The 10,149-nt window shown below is 36.3% G+C and overlaps 1 protein-coding gene across 1 annotated transcript; it reads right to left on the bottom strand.

Annotated features, from left to right (window-relative positions):
* Window positions 1–6,407: 6,407 nt before the first annotated feature.
* LOC112727953 (uncharacterized acetyltransferase At3g50280) lies at window positions 6,408–8,884 on the bottom strand. Its single transcript, XM_025777912.3, has one exon. The coding sequence runs from the start codon at window positions 8,617–8,619 to the stop codon at window positions 7,204–7,206; it is 1,416 nt and encodes a 471-aa protein (XP_025633697.1). The 5' UTR covers window positions 8,620–8,884; the 3' UTR covers window positions 6,408–7,203.
* Window positions 8,885–10,149: the final 1,265 nt, after the last annotated feature.

Genomic DNA, 10,149 nt, shown 5'->3' with positions numbered 1-10,149 from the left:
TTAATGCTAATCGATGTTCTACAAGAGAACGATTAAGACCAGGCAAAACAATCCTTAAACTCGTGTAAAAGACGGAACAATTCAGTTCGAAAAGGATCTGGTAGATCCTTACAAATATAAGTAATTCGAACATCACTAGCAGATCCCAAATTAATTTCTTGTAGGGGATCTTGGGACTCAAAACCCTTTGCAAATTCATCATCTTTTGCTGAATGTTTCTCAAAACCCAAAGGTTCTAAATCATAGATGCAATAAAAAGAGAAATCAATAGATTCATTAAGAATGAAACGAACTTGATCACTTGCTGGATTAAGAATAGCTTCATTTTCAATACAATGAACTTCTACTATTACATCAGCAGTGTGACTAATAACATCATTTGTATTACAAGAAAAAGAAAAACTTAAACCATGACTAAATTCAATTAAAGACATCGAATTTTTACTATGAAAAGAAGGAGGAATTACATTCTTAAGCGATTCAACTTCATCAGAAGAATCATTTTTATTTTCTACTGAAAGGAAATTACTTATACATTTATTTAAAGTTACCAGGTAATCCAAGACATCTTGTGCATGTTCCATCGAGCAATGCCTCAAATCCTTTGTAAGACGAACAGTCCCAGCCAGTTGGGGGTACAGTGAGATGTGGATGACACAATTTCACCGTTAAACATTCTGAAGACAAATAGCAGCCCTCACAATTATAAGAATTTAACACCCTGTCAACATTTAAAGGCCTCAGTTTTGGATTGTATACTCTGAAATCAACATGTAGCTGTTTGACATACAAATTTGAATCAGCCTTAACAATTTCAGGTTTGCCATTTTCAGTAGATGGTACAGCCCTAACCCCGTGAATCCAGTCCTGGCCTAATAAGGCATTATAACTTGCTTTCGAAGGCACCACCACGAAAATAGTGTTTCGATTAAAAGATCCCACTCGTACCCTAGAGTAACCAAACCTTTAGCAGGAGTAGAGGTACCACTAAAGTCTGTTACGACAATATTAGTGGGAACCAAATCATTAGGATGCTTGCCAACCTTCATCAGCATCCTCTCCGGCAAAAGACTTATTGCTGCTCCACTATTGATTAAAACTTTGTTTACCTGAATCCCACTCATGGTTGCAGTAATATGAAGTGGGCGGAGATGAGATTTTTTTTCAGAAGGTCTCAAAAAAATACCTTGGTTTATCTTCATAACGGATGAATGAAAAAACCTCTTCATCATCCACATCATAATCATCTTTAGGGTCACCTTCATACTCACCTAAATATTTAGTTGGGATAACTGAAATAATCCCAACCATCTCATCATCTCCTTCTTCAAAATATTTCTCATTTAAGTCAGCATCCTTGTCTTTGTCAACACCTGAAATACTAACTACTGCTTTGCCATCATCTAACCTTGCAAGGGAAGGAATACCCTTTGGACAAGTTTCTCCATCAGATGGAAAAACAATTCGAGAATGCACTGAAGGTGTTGCCTCTTTGCCTTTATCATTTTGAGGCTTCTTTGTTTGCTGCTGATTCCTTCTTCCTCTATCCCTTGGGTATCTTGTAGCTCGGCCACGATAATAGGGATACTGGCCTCGAAGAGGTCTTCGATGTCCCCACTGTGGGTTTCACCTATACTGAGCATCTCGATTCTGGAACTCCTGCCAATTTCGAATCCATTGAACTTCTATAGCTTGAGAACGACTTATTGGTGTGGTCATATTTTGAGGTGCCTTAGAGCTTTGTCCATTCGCTCGTCGAATTGGTTGCTTCTGACGAACCTGCTCCTCTCCATGAGCCAATTCTTTTTTCATCCTTTCTTTTTCGAAGATCGTTGTAGCCTCAGCGTCAAACACAGCATTACATCGAGGACACAAAGATACGTCCTGATCTTTGAGCTTTTGCTGCACCAAGAAATCCAATAGACCATCCCCCACACGAGGGCATATAGATCGAACTTCCGATTCAAAATCACCCAAAGCCACATCAAAATCATAAGACATTCCTACCATATTCACACTGAAACATGGCTCAGCGAAACTAGCTTCAACATCAAAAGGATCAGAATCGACCTTCATCTCCTTTTTCCCATCATCAAACTTCAAACGCGCTTCCATAATAGCCTCCTGTATAAGGTCCCTAAAACGAACACAGTTGTTAGTCGAATGACTTGTTGGTTGGTGAAACTTACAATAAGGTTTCCCTTTCAAATCTTTCACCGGAAGTAAAGTTCTGCCCTCAGGAAAAATTAAATGTTTATCTTTAAGCAACACATAAAAAATCTAATAATATTTTGAAATATCAAAACTGTATCTTTTTTCCACTTTTCAATTTTGAATCACTCGACTTTTCATTACCAGGGAGCTTTTTAAGCAAAGAACAAACATAAGGAGGACCTTTCTTAAGTTCGGCCAGATCAACCTCTGCCTCTAACTCGGATTCCTCTTCTGAGGATTCCATGGCCACATAAGCAACTTTTTCCTTTCGAGTAAAGGATCTACTCTTTAACCTTCTTTCATTCTCATATTTCTCTTTTTCCTTCTTCAAAAGTTCAACCTGACGAACCCTTTTGGCTAAATGGGCTAAATCAGGAATATACACATTAAGCAGTTTTTGATGCATATAAAATCCTAACCTCATAATTGCTATTTTCACCACTTCACTCTCAGGAAATGACACATAACATCTACTTCTAGCATTTTTGAAACGTATCATATAGTCATCAATGTTTTCACCATCTTATCATTTCAAAGATATTAGATCAGTAACTGCTACGTTCAATTCTCCTCGATAAAATTGGGCATGAAAAGTAGTTTCCAATTGAGTCCAAGTTGTTATCGAATTTGGTCTGAGATTCAAAAACCAAGTAAATGCATTCTTCGTTAACGAAGAAGGAAAAAACTTTATTTTCAAATTCTCATCATTGGCTAGATTCCCATTCTCAGCCAAATATCGAGCAAAATATTCAGTGGTCGATTCTCTAACTTTTCCCGCAAATTTTGTGATTATTTTTGGATTTTCCACACCTCTTGGCACTTCGGTCATTTGAACAACTTGAGGGAAAGTAGATACAAAATGAGGTCGATTCATGAACCCAACATTCAAACCGACTCTATTGAGCACATCTTCTACAATTCTGGTAACTTGATAACGTTCTCCACCATGATTAGCACGTAATCGGGCCAAAACGTCATCTGCATTTTGACCATGGGGAATTATCTGAGGATTTTCTCTGTTTCTTAAAACGTTATTTTCATTTTGAAATATATTTTCGAAACCCTTATAATTCCCTATGGCATCATGCCTTTCTCCTTCATCTTAATCAACGATTCAAGCGATTCGCTCGACTTGCCTTGCAAGACGTTCGAACTTGGATTCGTGATCAGCCATCATAGGATTCAAAATTTTGGTCATCTGCTGAGTCAATAAGTTAACCAAATCATGATGACTTTCTTCGAACTGTTGTCGAAATACTGCCATCGAATTAGAAGCATTCGATGTAGAGCCCACATTATAATCACGAGAGTACCCGGAGTGTTGTTGTAGATTTTGAGAATTATTTACTCCAATCATACTTCCAACATGGATAGGAGGAACAAAACCACTCACTGGTGGAGTATAACCAGGAGGAAGGCCATAAGGAGGCCAACGAGTAGTTACTGGAGCATGTATTGCTGGTAGATTACCACGTTGACGAATATTACGTCCATTATTTTCAGTGTGAACACTAGTAACTACTATGCTTTCACTTACAATCATGCCTTCTGAACGTGAAGTAACGTTCGAAGGATGTACAGTTACTGGTATACTGTCATTGGTGGACGAACCACCATTCACATTCGACATTTCATCTGCCATGTGAATAACTCTTCCACTTTTTAATCGCATACAGCAAATGACACCAAAAACATTTGACGCACTTCAGTTTCAAACTGTCCCACCGGACGTGCTAATTTGTTTTGTCAATTTTTTAACAAATCGATGGTGGTTCGATTCTAATGATCTGAGAGTGAAACCTACTCCTCTTTTACAGGTACCAGTTTTTCTATAAGTGCATCAAAGGTCCTCGAATTAGACGAGTATTTAGAAAAGTAAAAGATTCAAAAGGTGTAAAACAAGATTTTTGAAAGATAAGGCAGAAATTAAAAAATAAAAAAAAAGGTTTGCAATGAATTTAAATAAAGCGATAAAAATGCTTTCGAGTGAATCAAAGGGCTTGACATGGAAATTTAAAGATACTGGAATATAAAGTAGGCAAAGAAATTAAGCATTACTTGAAAAGTAAATTCAACAAGAAAAGTAAAGTTTTGTTGAAATTGTAAATTAAAAGATAAAGACATGAAAGGAACCCTACAGAAATCGAACTCGAATGCAGACTCAGAAATTTGCTGGAATATGAGTGTGCTTGAGTGTATTTCTAGAGAAAAGTTCCAACCCTAATTTCTTAAAGCTTTTTAATATTTATAACCCATTTCCATAACTGTAAAAGTACAGAACTGGTGCCCCTTTGTGTGCGAAGATTAAGGTAACTATTCCCGCTCTTTTGATCAAATGTGGGGCAGTTTTCGAATCTTTTTAATTTGAAAACCTTTGATTTGTTTCATTCGACAAACTATTCGATTCATCGTGTCAATCGAACCTGTACCAAATAACTTCCAACTCGATGCCTTCAAATACATGACCTTCGATCCCTGCTCCCACTCCAAGGCTTTACCAATATTCTTGAATCACTTCAATCTTCGAACATAATTTATTTGAGACTAACAACTACATATGAATTTTTACATTAATATTGTAATTCATTATTCATTTAATTAAATTTAAGTAATGTGATATATTGTTTTTATTATTTAATAATAATATTAGTTATATTTTACATTTAATTAATTTATAAATAAAAATTTGAATTAATTCTACATTTTATCACAAAATATTTTAATATAGTTGAATTTTCATTTATTTTCATTTTATTTTATTATTTAAAACATAATTTTATTATAATTTTATATATTTATTTAATTGTGATGGAATGAATAGGTTCAATCAATTATTTAATAACTCAGTAATTCGACTGATCCGATTCTCGTACCAATAATTATTTGTCCTTTATTCTCTTTTAAATATTCCAACACATATGTGGTGATGTATAGACTATAGAGTATATCCAACTCCAAATATTGATGAATAGTACTCACATGGTTAACAAATCTTCTAAGCAGAAAACAAAATTATCTCAACTTTGCATTTTAGAATTTTGGCCAACAAACTAAACTCGATATTCTTCAATCTTCTAGTGAGATATATTTTTTCGACTAATTCTACAGTGTGTATGAGTTGGTATCTAAATTTTGTATAATTTATTTTTATAATAAATTTTAAATTTTAAAAATAATTTATTTTTATATCTTTTAAATTAAATATTAATTTTTAATTTTTTTTTAAGTTAAACATCACTTTTTAGGCACTATAGCAATCATCTATTTTTTCTCCCTTTAAAAACTTGCATTATTACTAATAAAAAGGAAATCATTTACAAATTATTATGCAAGTTACCAACTCCAGAACTTGCCTAACTATCTTTCTTCCTTCCTTTCTGTTTTTCTTTTTCTTTTTCTTCAATAATTTTGTGTCATCAAAGACATTTATAGAACAAACTTAACACCTCAGATATTGGATACATGTTGGCAATTATCACAACAACTAATTAATGTATCACACAACATGTATAATAATATGGGACATCTCAAACTCTTGGTGGCCCCTCTAACGTCTAATTTCACATCCTAATAATAATCCTACACATCAAAGCATGAAGATAAGAACACATACAAGATACAACTAGCTTTTTAATAATTTGGTTCTTTTAAAATTATATACGCTACATTTTTAGAAAAGAAAATTAATGGCTCAGATAACTGAATCATGAATGATTAAAGAGATTTCTTGATCAAAATTTGCAGGGTTCATGTTAAATGAAAAAATTAAAGTGATTTTTGGGTTGGAGAAAAAGTTCTGGGCGGAAAGAGTATTTTGCAATTGTATGAAATATTCGGAAATCAAGAAATAAAATTCTGTGAGGGATACAAAGCAAATTGGATACTTGAAAATGTGAATATGAGATTAAGCTTAGCAGGGTGGATTAAAGTGTGGGTGAAGGAATTGCTTTTTACAGATAACATGATGATATCAAATTTTGACCTATGACAAGCATGGTTAAGACACTAATGTGGGAAAAAAGAGTATTAAGCAGAGCAACGTAGTATAATTGTCAAAAGTACGTTTGGTTGTTACTAAACTCTGTTGATGGCAATGTCAGAGTGTCCTGGTTGTAATTTGGTTTAGAGATGTTGTAAGACTGTGTGTGTCTTATTCCTCTTGTTTTGAGCTTGAAATTTACTTGTAAAAAGAATTGTATAAATGTAGTTTTATTTCGAAAGACCAATGCATGTGTAACCTCAACAGAATTGCAATGCTTGTCTATACTCTATGGCACACTGCTCTAAGTCTGTTACTTCAAGAACCCGCTTATTTATCATTCATTTTCTATCCACAACTCTATCCACAGAATTCCAACCAATTTATGCTCTGATCTTCTGTTAATTCTTGGAAATAACGTTAAGTACTACAATAAAGGGGCCGCAAAGCTTCCTCACAGAAAGAACAGAAACTCCACTCACCCGGTCACCCCATTTAGAGTTTGGGGTCCATATCCTCCTACATTAAAATTATTCATCAAAATTAATTATTAATATAAAATATATATTAAAATATAAAATATATATTAAAAATAAATTAATTTATTAATTTTTTTTAATACGCATAATAATTTTTATATAATATTTCACTTTTTTAAATTTTTTTAATTTATCATTAATAAATATTATTACTCTCTCCCTTTTTCACTTAGAAAAAAAAAGGAGAAAGAAAAGTGAAAACAGAAAACTGCCCACAAACCAACTTACACAAAAATCATTACATCTGGTAGGGCCAAACACCCACCCAAAGACTGCCTTACAAAGTTACAATACTTTGATCCCACCCATCCTAAAACGTTGACCAACCAAAACGACACCCAAATATTGTCGTCTACTGATCAATATATGCATACATTGATACATATCAACCTTTCCACCGTCGTTTACTAAAATTTCACCGCCGAGTCCCCTGCGTTTCATTCCGCTTAGTCTTAAAACGGCAGAAATCACTTATTCGAATGACGTCACGTACTGCATAAATTCCATGTCGTTTTCAAGTCCCACCATCGTTTCTGGTGCCAAAACGACTTCAAGATCAACGCTGCCGTTTCCTTCCCTACCGGGAAACGCTGAGATCTTGCCGTCGAACTTGTTTGCCTTCCCGCTCCGAATCGCCAACGGCTTTCCCCACCCGAAATCATTGTCGTACATTGGAAAACGCGGCGAACTCCCCATAGTAATCATGGCTCCGTCGAAGTTACCGAGAGGGAACAGTCTCGGGGCCTTTTCCCAGTCTTCTATGCCACGCCGCACCGTAGAATCATCGTGCGCGATGACGTTACGGTGCAGCAGTTCGGCGCAAAAGCCGACCTCGTTGGAAACAATATCCCCAACCGTTGCGACCGTTGGGATGCTCTGAATCGCGTTCCCAAAGTAAAACGGATCCATCTTTGGTTCCAAACGGTGACGGCAATTAACGGCCATCCTAAACGTCGACGTTTTCGAAGCGTCTAATTTCCTGGCACGTGTCACGGATCGCCAAAGCTGAGCAGATAAAGATTGAAACGACGAGATCTCGTCGTTGTTCCTCACATTAACAGTCGCTACCCTACCGTTTCCATTACAGTTTACGTTACCGTTAACTCCAGCGTTTTTCCAACCGTCGTTGTTGTGGCGGTTACTGTTAGCTTGCTTTTTCAGTCTCTGGATGTCTTCCCTGGAGAAATGAAAGACTCGCTCCCGGAGAGGCTCGTCGGCGGCGAACGTCACGGTGGGACCGCTGGCTGGGACGGGGAGGACGACGGCGGAGTTGAAGACGGTGTCGCGAGTGAAGTCCGGGTAGCTAGCTATCTTCTTTTTGGCGCCGGAGCCGGCAGCCTTGGTGACGGCGGCGAATGTGTTGAAGAAGTGCCAGAAGGAGGTACCGTCGGTGACAGCGTGGTTGGCGGTGATGCCGACGAAGACGCCATCGGCAAGCTCGGTGACCTGGACGGCGGCGAGGGGAAGGTGGTGGCCAGAGTAAGAAATAGTCATATCGTAAGCAAAGAACTCCTTGAAGGAAGGATGGACATCGGGAAAATTGGCTGGCGGCGAGAGGAGGGTGGCGAGGGTGAGATGCTTGGCATTGGCGTGGATAAAATCAACTCCGGCGTCGTTGCAAACGATGTGAACATGGCCGGCGGAGTCGGTGGAGAAGCGGCCGGCAAGGGCGGGGAAGAGAGAGAGTGTGGTGGAGAGAGAGAGCTTGAGGGAGTCGATGAGGTCTTGAAAGGGTTGAGGGGGAGAAGAGAGGAGGACTCCCTTTTGGATGTAGTGGCAAGAAAGCATGGGGAGGTCAGAGACAGAGAGGTGTAAGGGTTTGAGGGTGGATTTTTGGTCTGGATAGATTGTGCATTTTGAAATTATGCTTGTGGATGAAGAAGGCATTTTTTGTTGGTTTGGTTGGGTTTCTTTAGAGAGAGGGTAAGTGAGTAAGTAAGTACTAGTGTGAGTGAATTGTGTATGTGGGTTTGGAAGTGGAGGGTGCGAAGGGGATTTTATAGGGTGGAGGTGGGTGGACGGACGGGGGAGAAACTGGGATAGTGACGTGTCTGTTGTGTACTATATAGTCTGCCAGTGTATGTTTGTTGTCCTGTTGCCTTTGCCCTGTCAGCTTTTTTCATTTTTTTTTTTAATCAAAGGTAGTTATTTCATTAATGAAAATGATAGTCCAATAGGACAACATGCAAAAAGGTCAAAAAAAAAAAAAAAAAAACTCTACCATAAAAAATCTAACAAAACATTCAGAATCTAAGTTTTTAAATTAGGGAAAACACCACTTCCATTTTTCGGCTAAAATTTTTAGATATGGATAATTTTAATGTAAAATACAACAATATTTATTTATTTTGGTATTTTACACTATTATGATAAGAGTACAAAATGTCACTGACGTTTTATTAAAAAAAAATTTTTAAATATAAAAGACAAAATGTCACCAACGTTTTGTAAAAAAAAATTTTAATTATAAAAAAATAAAATGTCACTGACGTTTTGTAAAAAAATATTATTTTAGTTATAAAATGAGAAAATGTCAGTGACGTTTTGTAAAAAAAATATTATTTTAATTATATAAAGAGAAAATATCATTGACGTTTTGTAAATACCCACAACAATGTTTAACACCTAATTTAGATCATTTTTAAAGACTTCACCACTCATAATCCAATATACAAAAATAAAACTTTCCATTTCTCTCTATCATCATCCTTCAAACTTCAGAACCTTCATTCATCCGCATGAGCTTCGCAATTATTTGTGTTTGATCTTTGTCATCTCTATTCTTTTTCATCTGAAAAGATTTCCATCCAGCATCACAAAAATTAACATTTGCACTTAGGATGAACATTTCTATTAAACTCTAAATTTTTATAAAATTTAGATAAAATTAACTACGATGATAAATTATTTTTTCTGTCTCACCACACTTAGGATACAGTCTGAACTCACAATCAAGATTTTTAGAATTGATTTTTTTTACAGATAACGCGTTGTGCATTGTCTTCTAGGAAAAATTTCTTATTTTGGATTGGTTCTTCAGCTTTCAGAAATTGGACCAAAAGATTTTAACTTAGAATATTGTTCAGTAGCTGAATGCAACAGAATAGTGCCCACTTAGCTCCATTGTCTAGGTAATCCTATTCATCAAAATTTTCATTCATCCACATGAGGTTCGCAATCACCTCTATTTGACTTTTGCCATCTCTGTTCTTTTTCATCTTATCAAGGATTTCCATCCAGCATCACAAAGGTTCAACATTCGCGCTTGGAATGAGCGTCTCTATCGAACTCCAAGCTTTCACGGGGTCTAGACAAAACCAAATGCGATGGTAAATTATTTTCTGTCTCACCACACTTAGCATAGTCTGAACTCACAATAAGAATTTTTGGAATTGATTTTCTTTTTTACAGGTAACG

Source organism: Arachis hypogaea, chromosome 12 (assembly GCF_003086295.3).
Source record: "Arachis hypogaea cultivar Tifrunner chromosome 12, arahy.Tifrunner.gnm2.J5K5, whole genome shotgun sequence".
Taxonomy (NCBI): domain Eukaryota; kingdom Viridiplantae; phylum Streptophyta; class Magnoliopsida; order Fabales; family Fabaceae; genus Arachis; species Arachis hypogaea.
The sequence above is the reverse complement of the archived record's forward strand: the minus strand, read 5'-3'. Positions and strand labels throughout refer to the sequence as shown.